The sequence below is a fragment of the Grus americana genome, chromosome 1 (genome assembly GCF_028858705.1).
Source record: "Grus americana isolate bGruAme1 chromosome 1, bGruAme1.mat, whole genome shotgun sequence".
NCBI classification, from domain to species: domain Eukaryota; kingdom Metazoa; phylum Chordata; class Aves; order Gruiformes; family Gruidae; genus Grus; species Grus americana.
Window position 1 is genome coordinate 97,677,628 of NC_072852.1, and position 25,017 is coordinate 97,702,644.

Here is a 25,017-nt window from a genome sequence, read left to right on the forward strand (position 1 = left end):
TCCCCTGCAGAGAGAAGTGCTTCAGCTCAGACCCAGTCATTGTATATAACACCGTTTGTTTTCACAGCTATCATAAGAATGGAAGGCTGGGATAAAGTAAGGGGCGCGTTGCTGTGGCTGTGAAAGGAGCCGTGCGATTTAGCTACAGCCTAGGTTTTCAACTCTGCGGTCCAAACCGGAACTGGCTGGTTGCATATCTCTGCTCACAGACTGCCCGGGCTGATGCTCGCTTACCCACCGCCACGTCGCTGATTTTCCCTTGGTGCTTTTACTTGTGTCATTTTGATATGGCATCAGTTACCGGGGCTTCCTATTCGCAGCCCATTTCACGACACAGGAAACTGAGCTTAAGGTGGGACAGGTAATTTCTGGAGCTTGCTACTCCGGTCTTGTTATCCATGGGTCAGACAAAAACAATTCTGTACCCTTCCATCTGTCGTCTCCACGGTCACTTTGCCACCGCTGGTTTCTGTAATTTCAGCTTCAACATAAGCTTTCTTTTCATCAGGAACCCAACATTTCTTCTTCCCTGTGAAATTAAGGAGACTGAGAGTTCACAGCCTTGCATCAAACAGTAACGCCCTGCCTAGCTAAATGAGATTGCTGGGTTGCTTTTTCTGCACAAGCGACACAGAACCTCTGGGACCACAGCAGATCAGCAGTGCTGGGGAGCTGCCTGCCAGAGCAAAAAGCATAGGGCTCCCAAATGTTGTCTCCCCTTTGAAACTACCACTTGGCTTCCTCTAGATCCTTCCAGCACAAGGTGTCAAAATATTTCACAAATGCTAGCTAAGCCTCAGCCTCCACAGGAAATCCATAATCACTATCACCAGCGTGCAGATGGAGGAACTGAGATCCAAGCCCAAATTAAGGCATTTGCTAAAAAGTCACACAGAAAATTGCAATCTGAGCGAGGACTTCGGCCCACGTTATTTGCCTGCCAGTTATCAGATTCAACCTTATTCCTGCACATTCTGCTGAGGTTTGTCTTGAAAAACAGCAATGTTAATAACCCACATCATTGAGTTATGTATGTGGCTTCTTAGAGTTTGGTGCAGCTGCCCTAAACTTCAGGTCATTAGTTACAGCAACTATTCTGAATAGCGAAATGCTGTGGTTATCGGTGTATTTATACTTAGTACTACACCTCAGGGCTCATATAAATCCATTTCATGAAAAATAACTTATGGGAAAGTAAAAGCTAACATAAGATTGTCATACAGCCTGCAAAGCAAACAGATGAACAGGTACAACATAACGAGACACGTAGTCAGGCCACAGAATCTCTCCCATTACAGGAACATCAATGTGTGGCATTTTTCTTTCAGATGGACAAAGAAGTGATCCATCCTTTAGCAGGGCAGTAGAAATATGCCTTGCTTCTGAATCTAGTTAATTACTTACTTACCATAAATGGATAGGTTATTTCTATTTAGTACTGCCTGCGGGGTTTTTAATAGCTTTGCAGAATAAAGAAACCAGAACCAGCTTGAACCAGCTTGAACCAGCTTCCTCAAGCAACAGCAGCAGCCCAGCAGCAACAACGGAAGCTTTACATCCCGCTTTGCTCTGCATTCCCACCACTACACTTAGACGTAACCCTTATCCCCCTTAACCGGCCACTGGCAGCATAAAGGGTCCTGCTACTCACCATCGAAGGCGACGGTCTGTGCCATCATCAGCTCCTTCTCACTCTTTCGGAGGAAGGGAGCAGCCTCCCCGAATTCCGACATGTCCATCATCTTGGCAAGGGTTCAAGGTGGCGCAGCTCAAAGAAGAAAAAGAAAGGGACCTGGTCTACCAAAGAAAAGGAGGGGAATAAGTCTATTTCATGGACAATCTGAGGAAACGCAAAACACTTAACACAATGTGGCAGGCAGCTGATCAAAGTGATGATTAATTTGAATCGCAAATACCTAACAGAGATTTGGGGCTATACTACACCCTTAGTTAAACCCTTCCCTGGCTCAGCTTATTTAAAGCCAGCCAGATCCTGTGTAGTTTGAAACCTGGATATGGGTCGCAATTATCTCCGCAGGAGAATTTAATCTCTTCTTTGTGGCACGAATGGTGCTTAAAGTGCGGGAGATAAATTGGACCACTTGAAGCTGTGATTTTAAAAACCACTTAGCTGGAGGGGGGTTCTGTTCTGGCCCCTTTCAAATTCACCCGGAGCAGGCATGCAGCATGTCTCCAGCACGTCTCCCTGGGACCATGCCACTCAGACACTTCAAGCATTATCTCAGGCAGGCATTTTCTGGGAATCATGGAGCAAGACTTCACTGCTGCAAACTGAGAACTGCTGCAAGGGCGTGCGTTACAGCCTTGGTGCGGCTCCAGGGATGTGTGCCCACGCTTGTGCTGGAGAAAGCCAGCACCGAAGCTGGAAACAGCTCTGCTACCTGCAGCACGCTCCTCTGGTTGCATGAATTAGCACGTTAGTAAAACTGAGACTAACACAGCTCGGGCAGGCCCCGTGCTGGTGCAGCTTCCCAAGTTGCTGGTACCTCCGAATTCACCAGTTGGGGTATCCCCCTGCAGCAAGGCATGGCAGAGGGCACATGTATCTGCCGTGTTGCAGATGGTGCAAGGGCTTCATGGTTTTTTTAGATTGATTTGAGCTTATTAGTCTGGCTTATTAGTCCAGCTTAATACCTACACTTGTTTTCTCAAATGACGAGGCCACGATGTTTAGGAGCCTTTTATCGTGAAAGAGATGGCAGGGGACATGGGTGTAAGTGAGACTGATTTGCTGGGTTTGTACTGCCAAACAACTACTTTGATTGTTACGTACTCCCCAAAGTAATCATACAGGTATGTTTGGCTTGGTTTTTTGGGTTTTTTTAATACACACACAAATACATACATACACATGTAAAATACTCAGGGTGCTGTCCAGAAAAGGTCTAAAAGAAGTTCCACTGCTAAAAGGTGTACACACACACACAAAATTTAAGAATTTGAGATTTTTTTTTTCTTTAAAGTCAAGACGCCATTTGATTATTATTCGGAGCTGTACAAGTGACCCTCAGATATTAGCTCTTCCCTTATTTTATTTACTGTGCAATATCCTGAGCAGCTGGACAAATTTTCAAGAGCCCTATCAAGACAGACACTGTAATCTTTCAAAATTTAATTCAATTTCTTTCTAACAAAATTCTGGTAGGGATAAAAACTCTTCATCAACCAAGGCAGATTTTTTTCAACACATTCCTCCTGGGGAATGTAAAGCCCTAAGACAGCAGAGCTGCCAAACATTTTACACTCAGCCCTCTCCTGTTGCTGCAGTACAAGCTTGAGACCTTCTGTCTTGTCGCTGTAGAGCAAAAACTGTCTTCCTCAGACCTAGCCTCAACTTTTTTCCTTTTTAAAGATTAAGGGCCTACATAAGCACAACTATCGCCAATTATTTTAACATCATCTGAGCTGACCAAAATTCCCAAATGGAGGCAAACCTCAAAACTAGTGTGGCAAAGTCTCTCTCCCACGGGGAGTCTGTCTTAGCTCTAGAGGAGCAATAAAATTACATCAGTTCATACATTTAAACAGAACAGCGTTAGATCATGTAAGTGTCATTTCACATTAAATGTGCAAATGCCAGAGGAGCCACTCCAGTGTTAATCTCTAGGACTCAGGACAGATTCTTACAAGTCCTAACACACACTGAAGTACTCTAAACCACTTCTGTGCAACCTAGCTCCATATGCAGACCTCTTAGGGACAGTCACTCAGCTATCACCTTATTTTATTTCTTTAATATATTTTTTTAATGTGTATTCAGGACCAACCACTACGGCAAACATGTTACGGTGTAAAGCAGCACTATGGCAACTGAGAGAGAATCCCTTTTTCTTCAGCAGTCTCATGTGCTTGGAGTTGTGACAGAGGTCGGAGCCCAGGCAGCACACACCTTGCTGGTGCAGAGATTTCAGTGAGGCAAATCCATTGCCAGAGACGAGAAATTGGAAACCTTGTTTGGTTTATGGTCATAGGATTATTTTTCAAAGGCAATATAACTGGGAAAGACAAGGCAGAGCTAAAGACGTTCACTTTCCTTTCAGTCTGTTCTAGCTAACAACAGAGCCGGCCCTCGTATATGAATGTTGGAAGATCCTTGAAAACACCTACGCTCTGTAGAAAGCCAATATTGTTACACAAAGTTAAGTGGCATGCCCAGGACCACCAACAATTTGGCGGCGCGTTCAGACTTGGAAAGGAGGGACCTGGTCAGTCTTTGCTGGGGCTGTTGGAAGAGCTGCCGCAGCGCTAACGGCTCGCCTGCAGTAGCGATGACAGCAGGCATCACCTGTCTCTGAAAGGGAACCCAGTAATCCTCCAAGGGTCATAACTCAGGTTGGATTAAAGAACCCCTTGGACCAACGAGCTGCTTAAAATTGCAAACTGCATAAGCCACCACCTCTCGCAGATGATAGAGAAGACAGAAAATATGACTTGCAGGTACTGGCTAATCAGTCCACCCAGATGCATAATTACGAGGGACTTGACACTTTGCTAAGTGGTTATTCTAACTGGCTAAATGAATGCGCTGATATTAGAGAAGAAACACGTATTTGCCATCCTAGCATTCAGGCAGCATCCTAGGATGACTAACACAGTGCTATATGTTTAGTGATATTATGACAAAAACCTTAAGCCACATGAAAACCTTAGTCACATCAAACCCACGATGCAGTGTTAGAGCCCAGCTGGCTACCCGCATTTAGAAGTGATAGAGGTTGGTACTCACCCTGGAGAGCACACAGAAAGTGTCACGACGCTGTCTGGTCCAGACTTTATATGCTCCTATCTCAAGGTCATTGGTGATAACTGTTTAAAGGCATCACCAGTTTTCTTCCATGCCTATATTTGTCCGTCGGATCCCGGGCGAGGAGACAATGCCCGAGGAGGGGACACATGTGGCTGCGCCCTGGTGAAGAGGGGAAGGGGGGGCAGGAATGTCAGCGGGGAGCAGCGTGCTCCTCGCCACACCATTCTTGCTCCATGACTTCATGGAAGAAGCTTTTCCTGCCTCTGTGTTTTCACAGGGGCAGGTATTGCTTTTCTAAGTGCCTCAGAACTTAATTACCATGGGCTTGGGGGAGGCTGGGATAGAAATTAAGACCATTCAGACATAACTCCTGTAGAATAGGAAAATCAAAACTTCTTGCACAAAGGACAAGTGATTTTAAAGGGAATTTGGTTATGTGAGCCAAACTGCCTTCAAGGAACAAAGCTAGGATGTGAGTTCTCACATCCCAGTCAAGGACTCTAAATCCCCTTCTTCAGAGAATAAAAGCCAAACCTATAGGCTCAGGTTTGGGATACACAGGTATTCCTCAGTTTATGAACAAGGCAAGACGGTGAAGAAATTTAAGAATATATTGATTCTGCCTGGAAAGTGAACCACAGATACTGGACGAAGTAGGCATCAATTTTAGTGAGTGCTTTGCCTCAGGAAACTCATTTATGAGACCGGATTTAGGCACTATCTCGCCTTCTTACTATAAACTCATTTTTCCTGTAAAACAAGTGCCATAAGTAACTCGGGTCTCATTTCACTTCAACCCATAAATAACAAAACAACTGACACATCCAGACTGATTTGTTTTTACCAGCATGGGTAGATATATAGGTTTCTCTTAGTTCCAGTAAAAACTCAATCTAAAAGCACAAAGGAAAAAAAAAAAATGTGGATAATGCTTGTTTGCCATAAGAAAAGACAATATATTAGTGCTTGAGAAAACTCATTTCCAAGGCAGCAAGGGGGAGCAGGGAGGGAGCTTATCCACAGCTTCATTGAATTCCTAGATACCCGCAGAGCAAGTGGTTTGGTTTGTGACCAGGCAAGAAGAAAAACATTTGCGTACTAAGTCGGCTATTTTTAAAGCTGTTGTCCTGATGACTGGACAGTGACAGGTTGCACAGACAAAGTAGGTTTGTAAGAAACAGCGGGATTTATGGAAGTGATAGACTCAGAGATAGGAGATTGATGTGGCAGGCTTTAGTGGCCTGGTATTTTTAGCGTTTGGGGAATGCAACCAAGAGACAGAGAATCCCTGTCTGAGGAGAAGGACTTGGGGGTATTGATTGATGAGAAGCTCAACATGAACCAGCAATGCGTGCTCACAGCCCAGAAAGCGAACTATATCCTGGGCTGCACCAAAAGAAGTGTGACCAGCAGGTCGAGGGAGGTGATCCTGCCTCTCTACTCCGCTCTTGTGAGACCCCACCTGGAGTACTGCATCCAGCTCTGGGGGCCCCAGTACAGGAGAGACATGGAGCTGTTGGAGCGAGTCCAGAGGAGGGCCACGAAGCTGATCAGAGGGCTGGAGCACCTCTCCTGTGAGGACAGGCTGAGAGAGTTGGGGTTGTTCAGCCTGGAGAAGAGAAGGCTCCGGGGAGATCTAACTGCGGCTTTCCAGTACCTGAAGGGGCCTACAGGAAAGCTGGTGAGGGACTGTTTATCAGGGAGTGTAGTGACAGGACAAGGGGTAATGGGTTTAAGCTGAAGGAGGGTCGATTTAGATTAGATGTTAGAAAGAAATTCTTTACTGTGAGGGTGGTGAGGCACTGGAACAGGTTGCCCAGAGAGGTTGTGGATGCCCCCTCCCTGGAAGTGTTCAAGGCCAAGGTGGATGGGGCTTTGGGCAACGTGGTCTAGTGGAGGGTGTCCCTGCCCATGGCAGGGGGGTTGGAACTAGGTGATCTTTGAGGTCCCTTCCAACCCAAACCATTCTATGATTCTATGAATCGCTACTGCTTTGCTAGGGGCATGCCCACCTCCAGACAGACTTCAGTTGAGGAGAGGGCCCTCTGTTAAAGCTAGGGGTGGGGCTTTCAGTCCTGGTCTGGATACATCTGTGAAAGGAACCTGTGCTTGAGCTGAAAAGGAGCAGCTTGTGTCACACTCCAGCACTCGACTGGTTGTTGTGGTCTCACTCCTTTCTTTAAACCAGATCACTTCCCACCCTTCGTGCCTGCTGCTTTAGAGGTGCTCGGTGCCCTGCAGCAGGGATGTATGTTGATGTCAGATCTAAGTCATCACCTTTTTGTTTCATATCTGGCAAAAAAGAAAATAGAGCTAGTGATCTCAGCTGCTTAGCTGAACAGTGACTGACTGTGCAAAGCTCAAGCAGATGCTCCCGATCACGTAATTTGAAACACGGTAAATTGCATGCATCATCAAAAGTTATGGATGGTGTTAATCTGCTGTGAAGACTGAGAATATGATTATTTCATGCCATGAGGGTATAACGCGCTGCTACTCTCTCCCTCCTGCTCCTCTCTCACATTGCCAGTAGCTTTACTTCTAAACACGATATTCCCATTACCACCTACTTTGCTTAGAAAGCGGCATCTTTTTAGAAATACGCTGTTATCAGTTACATTTTATCTGTTCTGCAAATATTCTGCTTTCATCGGTCCTGCATGAACACTACAATCTCGCTCCCTTTTCTTTTTTGGGGCTGCAAACAACTGTTTGTGTAGCTGATGCCAATGCAATTTCAATGCCTGTGTCACTTAAAAAGGGACACAGCTGGCACTGGTTCAAACATGATCAATTTATTGTATTGCAAGCCTGTGTGAATTGGTACCGCACATGTTATTCCTGCCTTTCTAGAGTTTATTTGCTTTCTTTTAATATCAACCAGAATTTGCAGCACATTTACCCTAGATTAAATTTGTAACAGTGAAAACCAAAGACATTTGTCTCTGGCAGCGGCTACTTTTAGAAAGGTTAATGCTGGTCACCGTTTCTAGGGAAACAAGGGACTTTGATAAGAAGCCCTTGTGACTAGCCTATTTTTAATAACATTACATATTGGAAAGGAATGCAAAAACGTTTATCAGCTCAAGGCACAGATAGTGTCAATATTGTGGTCTTATATAGAAAAGCTGGCATCTGGGATCTGCAAAAGCCCAGTTATGAACCCTCTCTATTTTCTTAGGAAAAAAAAATAAAAAAATCGACCAGCCAGCTGTGTTTTGACAAAAGCTGGCCTTTTGACCACTCTTAATAAAATGTGCACTGTAATAATCTGGCACTCCTGAAAAGCAAGATCAATGAGATAGAAGGACACTAGTTCAAGATAAAGATGCTTGGAGAAAGCGTCTTCTGAGCCAGGATCCTCTGGACTGCTCCATAAGCAGGCAGAAAGACTATCCCTTCGTGAGATGCATCTAAGTGACTGTATCTAAAGAGATTGAAAACCTATTATTTACCTCAGGGTTGGTTGTTTTGCCTTTTTTTTTTTTTTTTGGCTAATGGTCCCTGCTGCTGTTGCAGTCTCCATTTAAAGGACAAATGGGAAAGAGCCAAAGTGATCTAGTCAGATGCTCTTTGAAAGAAAAAGGTCATCCACGTGGGAATAGTTTCAGCAGAAGAAAAATGTGAATGTAGTACCCAGCAGCAAATCCTGGACCATTCTGTAGGAGTAGATGTACTTTCTCTTGTGAGGAATTATGGTTTAATTCTTCAAGCCGTTGATGCCCCAAAGCAAAACCAGAGGGGGGAAGAGAAGCTTAGCTTTAAAAATAGTTGCATTCTGCTACATCTCTAAAGGATGAGAAAACTGGCACTAAACAGTACGTTTAAAGTGTGCTTATGACAGCTAGATTTGCTTATTAGAACCGGAGATTTTCAGGTTTCTGCAAGCCTTTGTGCTCCCCCTGCTGCAGTGCACTTGCAGGGCAGTGGACACAAGCATCTGCAACCTGAGGAGGTATCCGGAGCTTCTGTTCATGCTCCTTTCAGAATCATCATTTTAAAGTAGTTTCCTCCACTTAATTCTTTGCTGATAGCTACTGCGTGGCATGATAGTCTAAAGGAAATTTAAATTTCGCTATGGAAAGCATCTGCTTTCATGCAAACATGCCTGGGGAAATAATTTCTAAGCCACCAAAAATGTTTTAAGTGCTTTTTAAGCCACTGAAATCCATGATCTATTGCTATCAGCATGCAGACCCCTGAAACGGAATACCTCTTCCCACTTTGAACGCCCTGACATCACCAGTGACTGCGGAGAATTGATGCACAAAACCACAAGAGGAGAGTAGCCGATCTTATTAGCTCAGTAGCGCAGAGCAGCGTCTGTCCCTTGGCCACGCTGCCAGCAAGGCCTCTGCCTCTCATCCCGTGCCAAGCATTGAGCTCCAGGCTGCATCGGCACGCTCCCCTCCTAACCCGTGCTAGGATAATAAACATTTTAGAGCTGTCATTGCTGCCTCTCCCCTGCTGACATTCGATCATTATGGTATCTTAAGAACGTTTAAATAGGTCAGGGTTTTAATGGGAGAGCTCGGCTTCTGGGAGTGAGGCTGACAGTGCTTTGAGAGCAGATTAGCAGCGCTGATAAATCAATCTCAAACTGACTCGCAGCCCTAAGAAAAAAAAAGGTGAAAACAGCAAGAAATACGCCTAATTAGATAAAAGGTCTCAGCTCTTCTGCTCTGAAGATGTACCAGGGAAGGGAAAGAAGGTTTTTGTCATGTGCCTTCTCACTCTTCTCTCTCTAAAAGCTGACGTGCCCCATCACCTCAAGAAGTTTTCAGTCTCCAATAATCTTGAGCATCCCACCTTGCCAGTCAGGCCAGACAGTACGTAATGGCACGTTTTCAGAAATGCTGTGCATCCTTTTCCCAACTTTCACATTTCCTAATTGCCACTAGTGAGTTTTGTTGTTTTTTTCCCCCCACCTTAAACTGCGCTGCATTTTCCATAACCACTGAGGGAAGGCAGAGAGTTAAAAGCCCTAATAATGCATGTAAGTAGTTCAGGTCAATCTTTTCAGTATTCATTAATTAAGCATTTATTTGCACAGTACGTCACTAGAATTACTGTAGCCCATTCACCAACTTTATTATGCTCTTCTGAAGTTAATCATCAGAAGTACTTTAGCCTTGATCATTGCAGAAAAAAAAAAAAAATCCATAAATGTCTCTCTAGGGTTTGTATTACACAATCTGGTTTCAAAGACAGGGTACTTCATTACCCCTACTTCAGCCTGTGACTATGATGCACACTCTCTGCTCAAGCAGCCTGAAAACCACATTTCCATTTCAATAAGCAGCACTGCCCTAAAATACTCCTGGGCCTTCAGACACAACATATTCTAGGCTCCTGGTGCCAAGCTCCTGCAAGACAACTTGCCTTTCTTTGCCTTTTTTACATTTCAGCTTCAAGGATTCAGAGCCTGCCTTTCAAGTATGGGCAGAGGGGGGTACAGTCCTTGCTGATCCCCTGGTTTTGCTGCTGTGGAGGTTTGTTTTTCAGAGGAGGCGAGGGGGGAAAGAAAGGAAAATTCATGCCTTTTTAGACAAGCAATTTTTCAATATTTCCTTCTGTAACTCTGAATCGTAACTTGAGTTTCCGTCAAGGATTGTTTGCTATCTTGTGTTTACCTTATGCCAGCTGCAAACTATAGTAAAAAAATGCAGTGACAGTTTAATTGGTGAAATAATTGCCATGGGGGGGATACTTTATTAAAATTGCAAGTGCCAACAGAATACATCTGATGTGCTTGACATGACACTAAATAGCAAGAAGACACTGCAGGAAGCAGACTCTGAGTTTTTCAGCATTTACATTCTGTAAGCAAAGACATGACACTATTTCTTTCCAAGCACAGCTACGCTGAGCTGATCAACTCCAGCAGGAAACTCAGTCAGCAAAGCTCCTTGAGTAAATAAGGCCAGTTTTTAAAGAACATCTATTTCCAGAGGTATTGCTTTCTACCATGAACTTGAAAAAGCACAAGTCTATGCTTCTCACATGGTCTAATGACTTGATGCTTCTTGTCAGTCAAATTTGAACACCTCCAAAAATGGACAGGACATCCTTCTCTCCAGCAGCAACATTCTGGAGTGACTGGCTGGTGTGTGCACATAAAATACATATCTATAAACACACACATATATATTTATATGTCTGTGTGTATATCTAAACATATATATACACACACATATATTTATAAATGTGAAAACGAGTTTATTTTCTAACCTCTCCCCTCCTAGCTATGATGCTCCTCACAGCTTAATATGAGAAAAACGAACTTTTCCCTTGGAGAGCTGCAGAACCGATCCTGCAAATTGGCGCTGTACCGCAGCCAAACTGTGGTGGACTCCCCCACTGCCGCACTCCCCCCTTTCCCTGTGCCAGGCTCCTGCTACCCAGGCTCAGCACCAGCGAGACACAGAGGCTGACGCTACAGCTGAAATCCTGCCACCAGCAAACACCCCTGCAGCACTTCAGGCTCAGACTCTTTTGTGCAGAGGGCATTTTTGTTTTGCTGAATGAGCACATTGCATCTAACCCCAGACGAGTTTCTGAAAAGGCACGGCAGGGCGATATCAGAAAGGGGTGAGCTGCAGCACGCCGGGCTGCTGCACTCCCCCTGCTTCAGTGCTGTTTGGGAAGGGCAGAGAGGAGTGCTGAGATGCCAGCAGTTACAGGAGAGGGGGTCGGGGAGACTGCAGTGAGAAAAGAGCATGCTGGACCACCCAGAGAAACCCACGGAGCCCTTTGAAGATAGGCCATGCTGCACGTCTAGACCAAAACCCACCAAGAGACCATTGCCAAGATCGGCCGGGCACTGCCTTTGCGGAGGAGGACAGCCTTTGCCACAACAGTGAGCAGCAGCTGAGATGTGTGAGGTTACAGGCACAACTCCCTCTAGAGCCATACTGGCTCCCCAGCAGCAGCTAATCCTGTTGTAACAGAATTGATTCTAAATGTCTTTTTTTGCAATTGAAATCATTTTTCCCCTATAAAGAGAAAATGTGTAAGGACATGGGGGAAAAAATAAATTATATGCTTGCACAAAGCATATTGCACAAAGCCAAAGTACCTGCCACAAACATATTTTTAGGTCTTACACAATGGTCTAAAAAAGAAAAGGGAAGAAGAAATGAAATAATGCATCTGGTATGATGATGCAAAACTAGATTGTTGTAAAAACACTGAGCAAGAATGGGAAACATGCCCTGTCTCAGGGGGGCCTCAAGCTTCACTTTAACTACCCGTAGCTCAGCAGCACGAAAACACTAAACAGCTCATTTGACAGGACCATCAGCCCCGTTAAGTAACTTGTTAAATTTTCATCACAACTCACTCAACAGAAAACCTCAGGTTTTGATCTTTCCAGCCCGTACAACAGAAACTTCTCACCAGCAGCTCCATTTATTCAGACCTATTCACCAAAAGAGCATTTTGGAACAGTCTTGATTGAAGAGCTGTTGCTGTACTGCCCTGTGGATGCAGATGGTTATTCATCTTGTCTCTCCAGATGCTGTTCTGCAGGTCCAGTGCCTGTGCCTTGCCTCTGCTCGAGGAGAGAATGGGATCTTAACAATCACTCCTGCAGGGCAACAAAATAACATTTTTATTCATATAGCTATAGAAAGATGTATTTTTTTTTTAAATCATCACTAATGTTTTTCAAAAAAAATCCAAATTTACAGCAGAAGGCTTAGCTGCAAAATTTGACACAGAACTTTGACAAAAATATGGGCTCTTTGGGATATGAAAATATACTATCGGAAAAGAGAACAGGAACTTTATTTTTTAAGTTGAATTATTCTGCCTCTTGCCTGTCAGGATATATTGGTGGAAACTCCGGTCTTTCTTGTTGTACTGCAGTTGATGCACAAGGATTTTCCACAGCAGAAAAATCTCCCCTCCCATCCTCACCCAAATGTGCACCAGAACCGCAGAGAAGGAATTGCAGAGCTTAAGTGCAGATGATTTCCACTGCATTGCCAGCATGGTCTGGATACCTACGTTCATCCAGTACTGACACACTTTTCATACTTCAAGATCTACAATGTATCCATCCAAAAAAAAAAAAAAAAAAAAAAGGAGAGAAATATATATAAAAAATAATCACTGTGATATAGAAATTACTGACACCTTTCTAGGAAAGGGAAGCGGATCAAGGCAAAGGTATGGGCTACATCCAAATACACGATGAGGCATTTAATTGCCCCTGCTTTCTCTGTGTGGAGTTACAAAACTGATTACTTTTAAAGAAAAGGGACTGAGCAGTCTGATCGTGATCACCCTGTTGGACCAGGAAAAATTACCAGGCAATAGGGCTGTAAGAATTTGACAGAACCCTGAGAGCTGGAGTCTCACCCTTCTCCGTGGCGAGATCAGCTTCTCACTAGATGGATCATCTCTTTCACACTTGGTTTAAAAAGTAGGAAGTTTACTCATGTAAAAACTAATGGCAAGTTGTTCTTGCCCAACCAGTTTATTCTGAATTAAGAACAAGAGGGGCAGATTTTAGATACTGGGAGTATAAGGAGCAGTAGCACTAAGTGGCGCTATTCAAAATAGAATAGGTAGATATGTTCAAAGATAATAGGAATGCCCATTATGTTTCAAGTTACATCTCGGGGAAATTTGGCTCACTTTCCATTGGACACACAGACTTGATTTTTAGCTACTTGCAGCAATCAGAAAACTGTCCCGAATACACCTGAACTACTTACAGTTTTCTATTGCCACACAAGGTGTCTGTGTCTTGGCATGAAAGAAGCATGGAAATTGGAGTATGAGACCAATCAGTAGAATTTACGTCAGTAGGAGAAAGAATCAGAAAGCAGACATATAGATCCATTCCCCAGGAATAATAAACCAAATGTCATTTAAGACTGAGTCCAACAGCGGGCACCAATTCTATCCCATACCCATGCAATACAGGCAGGTCTGACTGATTTGATCACAGCACATGCATACAGTTCAAAGGAAAAAAACCACCCAAATACTCCCTTAACCAGAAAGGACACAGTCTTTCAGACTACGGCTTCAAGATGTGTTTTAATGAACATTAAAAAAAAAAAGCCAAGTATGAATGAGCACTTTTGTACAGCTTATAGAAAGGAGATTCCAAAAGGACTAACAAAACAAAATCTTCCAGTCTCTTCCTATTCCCCATACCACAGCCTGTTTGTTACCAGTAACAACGTGTGGCATGTCACACGGGGCTCTGCTGAGCTGAGCTCCAGACCTCTGACACTAAATCACTGATAAAGTCATAACATGGAAAAAAGGGCCATCCAAGTCCCTTCACGATAGCCAAGCTCTGGGAGTCAGCAATGCCCGCCTTAATCCAGCTATCTCCATTAAGCGTCTCCCACCACTGTTATCAGAACCAGAAGTGACAAGGTATTAGCAAAGGAAAGATAATTTGCACAGTGCTCTTTCACTGGATGGGGTTCGTATCTGAGTGCCACTGCCCAGCTCAGCAGCAATGGGCTGAGCGGGGAGAGCGCGTGTGTGCGAGGGCACGCGTAAGGACCTCCACCAGTCACGAAGGCCGCTCGTAACAGCGTGCATTCAAGGAGCAAGCCAAATGACAACCATTCAGCCATGCCTTAACATATACCTATATATATATATATATATTTATCATTTAGTTTTCCTTCGCATCACCTCCTTTTTCTCCCTTCCTAAGGACGAGATGATCTAGGAGCCAACCTGTAACCTCCCTCCACGCTATTCTCTTTTTGGACGTGGGGAAGGCGCGTGGCAGAAGGAGAGCACCAGGACAGCCCATCGCTTGTGGCTCTGCATTTACAAAACAGACAACAATCATACATGGGCAAGAAAGAATAATTAGCAGATACTGTTTCAATCTTACTCCTCCTTTGTTCATTACTGTCCTCAAAGACATCCCCATCCTACCCCAAAATAACCACCTCATTGAAACAAGAGGATGGACACATCACCTTGAATGGTTTTACAACCTGGCAAAACATATTAAGCACTGACATCTAATTCATCATTCTCAAGACTCAGCACTTCTTGTATCTATCAGAATTTCTTTAGAGGTCCAGCACTTGCTCAAACAGTATCTTCCTAGCTGTAAAGGATTAGGGCCCTTAAAAGAAAAGCTGAAAATTCTGCATGAACTGACAATTAAAAATGCAAATACACAGAAAATATACCACCCTCCCGCACCAACAGTATTTCTGATCAGCCAGTCTAAGTAAATCCAGCCTGGTATTTATGTATTCAGTTTGAAGAAAAATAGATATTAAGGACAGAATGCTGCCATTAGCCTCCAACCTAGTACCACTGATCCAGGAAATGAAGAGATTAGATAAAAAGAACCCCAACTAAATTGAAATAGGAGACATATACTTAGGGAGTTCAAAAAGTCTTAATGTTGCTCTATAGTAAGGACAGACTGTGACTAAAGCATCTGAGTGTTTGTATTCCTACAAGCTTTTTTTAAGCTGATTCCACCTTTCTGAAGTCATTGAATGAGTAATCACTAGCATTCATTCATTTTAACAAGCTTTTTTTTCCTTTTCCCCCATTCAGGAAGTTCCCATTTCAAAATGCCTACATGGAGACTGAGCGAGGAGCACCAGCTGGGGCTCCTCCACAAGACTTCTGGCCTTCTGGAGGAGCGAAGCACCGAACAGCAGAGCGCTATTTTAAGGGCCGAGATACTGGGAAAGCATGAGACAGCCAGTGGTCGCCAGTCCTCTAAAGGGGCTTGCACCTATTTTGCACAACTGGAGCCTCACAAAGCAGCCAGTTCCATTCACAGGTTTGGCTTTTTTTTTTTTTTTTTAAGTGAGAACACATACAAAGAGATGGTGTGAAGATCCTACTTTGAGTCCTGTGAGCACCAAGCTTCTGATGTTCTCTGTGGCTCTCCCTCATTCTCACCAGCAGGCAAGGTTTCAGTGGTATGGGGGACATTTCAAGCAGAAATATGCAAGCCACTCAACTATTAAGTCGTTCAACCTTTGAAGACTAAAGCTAAGTGGCACTGTCATTCCACTAGTGAACGTCTGTGTGTGCCCTGTCCCCCATAATGGTGGCATTTCAGCCAGTAAAGTGCTTGCCTGCAAATTATCTGCATGTCCTGGTTTCAGCTGGGATGGTTAACTTCCTAGCAGCTGGTGTAGTGCTGTGTTTTGGATTTAGGATGAGAATAATGTTGATAACACACCGATGATTTTAGTTATTGCCAAGCAGTCAAGGACTTTTCAGCTTCACATACTGGCCTGCCCACGAGAAGGACAGATGACCCAAGCTAGTCACAGGGATATTCCACACCATATGACATCATGCTCCATATATAACTAGGGGGATTTGGCTGGGAGGCACCACGGCTCAGGAACTAGCTGAGTATCAGTTCCGCATGGTGAGCAATTGTGCTGTGCATGACTTGGTTTGTATATTCTTTTATCATCATCATTATTCTCTTCCTTTTCTGTCCTATTAAACTGTCTTTATCTCAACCCAAGAGGCTTACCTTTTTCTTCTCGATTCTCTCCCCCACCCCACTGGGGCTGGGGGGGACTGAGCGAATGGCTGTGTAGTTGTTTTAGCTACCTGACAGGTTAAATGACAACACTGCAGAAGACCGATAATAAGTTGCATTATCTCTGATGTCATGGTGGACCTATTTAAGAATTTTTAGCCCGGCTGTACTCTATATGTAACATTAAATACAGCCATTGTTAATAACTTGGCTTAATTATTAGCTGATTTCTTCATATACATGCAGGCAAGAGATTTCAATTATGTTTAATTATACAGAAAGTTCTAAGTGTCTGTTTTATTTCATTAAGATAATTCAGAACTCAGTAAAATGCACAAATGCTTCATTCTTTAAATGACAGTTTTTAATTAATTTGAACTCAGGCTAATTAAAAGATTTGCAGATTGCGACAGGCTAGTCCATTTTCAAAAGGCAAGTCTTTTACATCTGCAGAAAATACACTCTATTTTCTGCTCAGATTAAAGGTTCAGCCCCTACTTTAAGTGCAAAAACCTCTTCAGCCTTAACAGTGGAGTTACAACTGACGGCAATAGAAATAGAAATGCTCCGTCGGTTCGGGCTCTGAGCTACAAATCATCTCTCAAGAACACCCGAGTCCACTGCTCCCACTTGCCTGAAAATCTAGGCACTGGAGACAGAAACAAGAGCTTTAGCCAGAGCCTGCAGTGCTAACAGCCTTGGCTTCATCCCCCTCACCCACCAAACGCTTACCTGTTTGTGCGGCACCGCGTAAAGGGGAAGCCAACGCCCAGCTCCGACAGCCACCGACAGTCACCCTGCAATAAAATAAGGGAACTGCATTTGCCAGAAACACCGGCTTCAGTGGATAACGTCAAAAAGGAAAGGTAAAATATTTTACTTTAAGCTTGTAGCCAATGAAAATAAGGCTTGTGGTTGCACTACAGATCTCTCCTCACCCACAGTTACTTTTACCCTCACTGATCACTTCCAATAATAGTTGACAAAGGGAAAGTGACTCTGGTGACACTCCTACAAGTCAGTAGCTGGCTAGAAACTGGACTCTGAAGCCAACATGGGCAGAAGTTGTTTTTTCCTCATATTCTGTGCACCAGAGCCTGGGCCAGCTAGCACCTTTGTAATTTGCAAGGTGGCATCATGACATGCTGTTTCCCCCCCTGCAGTGAAACAACTCCCCCAGTGAAATGACCCCCCTCCAGAGACGTAGTAGAGCCCCCGTCACTGCAGCCTTTCCAAATGTGGTTGGACAGGGTGCTAGATAATCTCATCTATGCTCTGTCTCCCACAGAAGGATGAGCCAGATGATCTTTCGAGGGCGCCTCCAACCTGGGCTGTTCTATGATCACTAGGGGCACAGAGGTGAGGAAACTGAGGTCACTTTTGCATAGAGCAAAACAAGACCTTATGGAGGACAAGGACCCGATCCCCCAGTGCATAAGTTCTGCTGCTTTCAGTATGCACTGCTTTAAATGCAGGAAAGTCACTAAGTCCTTGACTGGCATGAACAAAGTTGGATTTTCAGCATGACACCTTCACACAGCTGCTGGCAATGAGCTTCCTTCATATACGAATATAGTTAATGTATACAATGATTGTTGGCTTGATTTCTCCATCAAGAGTGAGTAATGCATATAGCCATAGTAACCAGCTCCTGCCACCGAGTCTTCCTTCTCTTCTGAAGTCAATCTATTTATGCATGGATCTGAAGAGGAGTTCGCATTTCTCTTGGTTGGAAGAGCAGGTGAGGGAGACCTGGCTCTTCAGTTCTGCGACACGCTGCAGAAATGACATGGACTGACCTTGGCTATTGTTCTGTAAGTGGTTTTCCAGCATGTCACATGCATCTGTTACCCACTTATCGACCCACTTGAGTCTATATAAACCAGCCAATATTCTCTTTGCTAACCAGGGTTATTAAAAATGCAACATCGATGTGTAGTAATATCCCCAAACAATTTCCCAGCTAAAGGTATTAATAGTTTTAAGGTGTTGGAAAACCATTTTCAATGAGTTCATGGAATTGCACAGCAAAATACCTGTGGCTAGCATTCACATCAGCATTTTGCCTGCCTAAAGGCTCTAGAATCGGAGGACATTTAGCTTTTAGTGTTTTAAAGACAGAAGTCAGAGCCTTTAACACAAGATAGCAAAATCCAATTTTACTTGCCTAGATCAGCCTTTGTAAGTGTTGCTACCCGAGTGCTGAACTCAAGCCCCAGATCTGATCTAAGCGTTATCCCTTTCTAAATGGGTAAAAATAAACACATCCTTTCTTACCCTTTATGGAGACGAAAACATTGCAGAGAAGAAAGCACACGTGTACCGTGAAGAACTGAGCCAAGCAGCAAAGACTACCCCAAAAGGACATGCAGCAAGTACTACTGTAGTTGTTGAGCTCTCTGTAGTAAATAGTGGTGTTTATATATATAAAATTAATGATTCAGATGTAGCTTAGACTACAGACCTGTTCCTGGAAGAAGGGAAAATCCTGCCTCCTTCCCCAGAAAGCACTAAAGAGATTACAGAGACCTTTGCATAGAGGAATAATACGTAGCAACTAAGCAAAAGCTCAAAGCTATTGTGACACTTTTAATTGTTACACCGTACCTTACTCCACGTGCATGAACTGTGGAAAGCAACTTATTTTAGACAGCAGTAAAACAGGTTTGACCTAAATTGCTGAGCTTAACTTTACCTTGGGCGATGCACAAGTGCAGAAGTTACCAGAGCCCAGGTGGCATCAGTAGCTCACTGAATCGCTTAGCTCATCCCTAAGTTGTGAGGCATCATTGTAACTATCCAACAAAAAAATTACCAGTTTGTATCAGTGGTATGAATGGTCATTGTTTAATATTTCAGTCCAGCAGAGTTTTCATCCAAGCACACGTCCTTGTCAGATTTGCCTGGGACTGACAATGTTTAATGAGTCTGGGGAAATCCAGGAAAATGTTATCACCAATCAACAGACAGAGAATAATGCCAGACTTCAGCTATCCGATTTAAACATTTTATCACACTTCCACACTGCAATGAATGGAAAATACCTCCCAAAGATTAGCACCACTCCTCCTATCATTCTCTACCTTAAGTTCTAAGAAATGGAAGAATTTTGGGGAGGCGATGGTGGAGGGGATGCTCCAGTTTCCATAATGTAATGTAAGCCATCCCACGCTTCTTAGCTTGTGGAGCAAAAACCACTCCTATGGCCTGCCTATCTATGGCTGTAGCGTAATAGTTTTTTTAAACTGTACACATCACGTATGATGGTAAAATTCTTACCTAATTTAAACACTGATGTTTTAAACACTGTCCCTCTAACCTGAGACATTGACATAAATCATCAGTTTTATCTCAACAGGATATTAAGATAGAGGAGACTTAACAAGCATCACCCTCCTATTGAACAGTGAAGTTGTCTCCTGGAGAACCATACCTTGGGACTTGCGCTTGCTTGGGCTCAGCCAAAAGGCTTTTCACCATCTAGCAATGATCATTTGCAATCCTCCTTGTGTGCAGACTTGGTAAGCTAATAAAATTGTATCTGCATTTTAGGTCTAACTTCTATCCTTTCTTCTCACCAACTCATGAATAAACATGACAGTTTATCATCAGGCCTTGAGTAGTTAGATTTATAATAAACAAGTCTTGGGAGCAGGGGGAAAAGGGGGAAGGAAAAGTGTCATTTGAGTACTCCAGGCTTCAGAAATAGAACTAAAATTGGAGGCTGTGTGACCTCGCTTCAGCACCTGCGTGCGTAAGCACTCTGCTTCCAGTGATGTGATTAGATGCTATTTTTCCCCTGGGGGCTCTGCCTCATTCTGCATATGAGATAGGCGTGCGTGGGGAGGAAGGCAAAGTCAGGTGGTGAAGGAGACGCTGCTGTCTGCATGTTCCTTTTCATTCTGTTGCAGAAGCTGCCTTCTGTATGAGTCAGAAGTGGGAAACGAGAGATGATTTTACGATTCAAGTAATTGCTTGCTGAATTACAATACCAGGAGTCTTCACCACGAAGTACCTGCGCGATGGCAAACAAACCATTTACACCAACCTTTAGACTGGGAACCACCATAACTGGTTTTATTTGCTATGCAACTAGGCTGAAATCGCCTGATTTGCATGAAAACTCTGAGTGGAAGTGCATGAAAGTACTGCGTGCCAGGGCTGAGCCAAAGCCACCTTCTTTGGAGCTATAGAAAGCACATCTGTGCGTGTGTGTATAAAGTGGTATGGACTAACAAATGGAGGCTTTCAACTTTTCACATAAGGAGCCCCAAATTAGCACTTTACCCCAATTTGCATCTTGATTGTCTGTTGGTAACAAAGGTAATTGTTTGTAGATACCATAATAAGTACCATATAGAAATGAATGGGTGAGAAAGCAGCTGCAAGTTAGATATTTTATCTTCATCTGTTTAATAGCTACATACTGGCAAAGATTCTTCACACATACACAAATGTTCGAGCACAGTCTAAGGAGCAGCACGTGTTTGAGCTGCTACAAGCTGCAGCCATGTTCTGCTCACGCAGGGAGAGGCAGGAGCAACCTCTATTCTGGCGCTCCACAGAGTCAAATAGCCTGTTACCTCTCTGGGGGAAAACAGTCACCTTGGAGGGCAGCGTGCATTAGCCAGCCCAAAGATTGCACCCTCTAAGCACACCACACCTAAAAATATACAGCACTTCAAGCCACAGACATTAAACAGGTGAAGAAGTGACAACAGCGTCATGCAGACAGGGTGCTGTACCCCACCGCATTAACACTCCCAAGGCCCCCGGTGAAAAGGATTTCTGCTCTTGCCAATGAGAGGCATAAAGGCACTTACTTGGTCTTTGCAGAACACAAGTAAGGCAACAGTACAATACCTTGAAGCATATTCTGAGGAGCTTTTTGGTGTTGAAGCAAACCGTTAAACTGATACTGAAGCGAACACAACAGCTCTCAGAGGTTTCCTGCTGCCTTAGAAAGCCACAACAAAAGTTATATTCAGGATTAGGTGAATCAATATAAGAAAATTAAAGGTTTCTTTTAAAACCTAGATTCACTTCTAATTGCTAGATACATGATAAAAATAAACCAAAGATATTTTTCTAAGCTTTATCCTCAAGAGATAAAAAGAGAAACAATTAAGGTACTTGATACGACACATAAGCAAGCAGAAATGGCTCCTGATCATGGTCCCAATATATTGTTACTGAGCAGCACTGGATTTTTTTTTTCCCCTGGGGCTTATCATAAGCCTCTGGATTTTTAAATTACAATAGCCTTATATTTCCTTCAAAGGTTATAGGACATTCTGGCTGTACTGTAAAACGCAACTGAAACGCAACACTTGAGTATCAATATAAGCAAATAATACACCCAGATAGACTATTGTGAAGTAAAATTGAGCCAAAACAACAGCTGCTTACTTACAAAATTAGTTTTTAATAACTTAATACAGTGCAAATCCCTAAAACATATTGATAGTTCAATTACTCTGAAGAAAAAAAAATAACTAATGCAGTATTTGCTCTCTCATGTAAAGACTTAGCTACATATGGGGAAATCAAGGGCTAGCCATCCCTGCTGTGTGGGAGATCCCAGCAGTATGAGTTGCTCATTCTCCATGCAGAGATAATCTTTTCAAAGATGTACTTCAGCCCAAAGGAACAGGATCCTACAGAATTTAATCAGCACGTATTGAGTGACAACCCACAGGCTGGGGTTAGAACAGAGACTGTATCACGAGCCAACCACATTAAAAGAAAACTGCAGTTAACTATTATACTCAGTAGCTTAGTCAAGGAAATCTGGGATTTTTCCACTCCTATCCATTTCTTTAGGATCTGGTGACACAGTCCTTCCCTTTCCCTGCATTCTCTTTTCCTTATCCCAGAGCATAAGCAGTGCCAGAAACTTCCCACAGACACCCCCCCCCCCAAATCAAAACAAACCAATTGCAGAGGCCATCTCCCTAGGCTCCCCATGTTGCAATGAGGAATATGTAAGCCACCCTCATCACATTTCTCAAACACCGAGGAGTTCATTTCTGATGCAGAGCTTTAGAAGATGATGTTTTAAAGCCCTGCAAGCAAGTAGTGTTTTCACAGTCCATCTCAGCAACAAGAGCTACAATGCCCACTCCTGCGTAATGTACTTTGTCCTTGGTTTTACCTCTCCTTTCTTTAAGGGTCACAGAGGTTTGTATCACACACACAGAGTATGCTGTGTTCAGGACCGGGATTGTGTACTGACTGAAAAGATCCTTCAGATCATTCCCAAATACGCTTCAAGGTCCTTTGTACCTTCTTCCTTCCTGCCCCCGTAAAGTTTTCCATTACCTCTATTTTCTACTACCAGCCCAACAATAATGGGTTAGGAAGACAGACTGTAAACACATCAATGGTAGCAACATATCATATAAGGGTTCCCATCATTCCTGAGCTTTCATTTTCAGGCAAAAGCTAATGGCCATAAAACTCCCCAACCAAAAAACCTCATTCCATAACCACCCTCACCTTCTAGACTCAAACCCACATTTTTAGTTCAGTTAGAAGCCATGCAGGCTTAAGAGGAGATATAGAGAGTTTCTAATCACATATATATGACACTAATGCCAAGTGTGAAACACATGCATGGATCCAGCTGGCTGTTCTTACTAACTCCCCTTTACAAGAATCATTCATAATAAGACAAGATAATCCAGCTTTTCAGTCAAGACCATCAGTGACCATCCCAGGTGAAAGGGCAACATGTCAGAAGGGACGCGAGGTCGTTCCTTAGGAAGTTTAACATATTTTAACTACGATTCAAACAGAAGCTGGACATAAAAAAAAAAAAAAAAAAAAAAGAGGATCATACTACCTTGGTTTTTTTGTTCTGAAGTGAATGCCTTATTTGATAAAAGGTACCTAATTTTTCCAGCAGCGACCAGAACGTTCCAGGCTGCCGTTCAGGAGGTGGGGAAGTACCTTGCCCTGGTTGTCAGGCATGGTCTGGGACTACCAGGATATTTACATCAACAGCTATACACAGTTTTCAACGTGGCATGATTCAGCCTAACTAGTTATCCCTCATTTCTATGTACGCCTAGGAAAGTAGCCAATTAAGACTGGACTGGGGTAGAGAAACATGCCTGTGTCACTGGGGATATAAAGCTAGCAGACTGTTCCCAATTTCATCACGCTGCAGAAGGGAAATTGGTGAGAAAGAGTTGGAAAGGAAGCTTGTTTCAGACAGTGAACAAATCTGAAGATTTCAAAAGTAACCAGATGGGAATACATGGAGGAGTTTTATATATAATCAACTTTGCAAGGTTGAAAGCATTTTTTGTGAAATAAGTACTTAACTAAAAATACTTGATCTTTGGCTGCTAACAATAAACGCTAAGAAAAAGGAGCAGAGAACCTCTCCTTACATCTTCACAAGAACACTTAAACCAAACCTGTAAAGCTGGGTGTCACAGTTTCAGTGGCGTTTGTCCCATTTTTTGACCTGCACTTATTCCAGGAAAGCACACTGCTAGAGAATTCCTTGAGAACTAGGCACGTACCTCTGAATCAAGAAAATTGTAAGCATAAACAAGACATAAATCCTGGCCAGCAGTGAACACTTTTAGCACTGCTGAATCTGTAACATAAGTGGTTTTTTTAGACTTTAGTCAGAAGTTTATATTCTGTTTACACCATCTATAAATAAAATCCTACTACTCACAATTAGTACTAAATACTGAAAAAAAAAAAATCTATCAGAGATTGTATCAGCTGTTCATTATATTGCTTGTTTTAAACAGGCTTACTTACCAGCACTTACATTTAGGATCACTTCCTACAACAAGGCCATGCTTTCAGTTTGTAAGGCTCAAAAGTCCTACCTACCGTTTGTGCAGGACGTTAACTTCATCCTGAAGTTAAGAAAATTCCAGCCAAAGTCTCACAAGCCTAGGAGGAAAGGGTTTTTTTTACCTACGTTAAGTTGCACAAGCTAGTGCAAATACCACAGCATAGATATTTTGACCATACCAATAAAAAAACCAAACATGCTCCGTCTTGTTTATAGCAGGGATAAGGATAGCAGGAGGACAGTGACAACATGGGAATAGATTCAGGAAAATCTTCATGTTCCATCTTCTGTGCAGGCAGGGATGATCAATTGCACTTAATTCAGAGTTCAATTCCACAGCCTGTTTTATCCCAGAGGTGGGAAAGACTCTACTACTAGATCCAAACAGCACCCAAGAAAAGCTTCCTAATTTGAATACAAGACAAAAGACTTCAGCAGGGAAGAGGAAGCAGTAGGCACTGTGCTTGGAATCAGTGGCAAAAGAGAGGTGGAGCGATACAGAAGTAGGGGAAAGTGAAAGCCTAAATAAACCACTAGCAGGGAAGTGGAAAAAGATCAAAGAATGCAGAATTGAGACCAAAGAGAAGGGGAGTGGTAAGAGGAAGACAACAGATGCTGAATTGAAGAGCGTCAACTCCAAACTGTTTACCATCTCGGTATCCCCCCCCAAAGTACACCAAAAACTACACAGCACAGAAAATACACTAGAGAAAAAGAAATACTGTTTTTACAGCAGGATGGAAATAATTTACAAAGCTATATAGAATCACATGCTGAATGGAAAACTTTCCCCAGATTACGCAGAATAAAAGGCAGCTACTTTCAGATAAGAAGTACTCGAGTGTCTGACATTGAGACGTGAGGTTGCTCTGAACTAAGACAGCGCAAGAGTCTTTGCACTTGTAAAACAGG

General features: G+C 43.2%; 1 protein-coding gene across 1 annotated transcript in view; it reads right to left on the reverse strand.

Annotated features, from left to right (window-relative positions):
- Window positions 1–5,006, reverse strand: part of MYH15 (myosin heavy chain 15) — a 50,617-nt gene extending 45,611 nt beyond the window's left edge. Inside the window, exons 1-3 of the mRNA XM_054813635.1 lie at window positions 4,748–5,006; window positions 1,652–1,797; window positions 426–529 (exon numbers count right to left, since the gene is read on the reverse strand). Of these exons, the coding sequence (XP_054669610.1) occupies window positions 426–529; window positions 1,652–1,742 (195 nt within the window). The 5' untranslated portion in view covers window positions 1,743–1,797; window positions 4,748–5,006. The remainder of the gene's footprint in view (window positions 1–425; window positions 530–1,651; window positions 1,798–4,747) is intronic.
- Window positions 5,007–25,017: the final 20,011 nt, after the last annotated feature.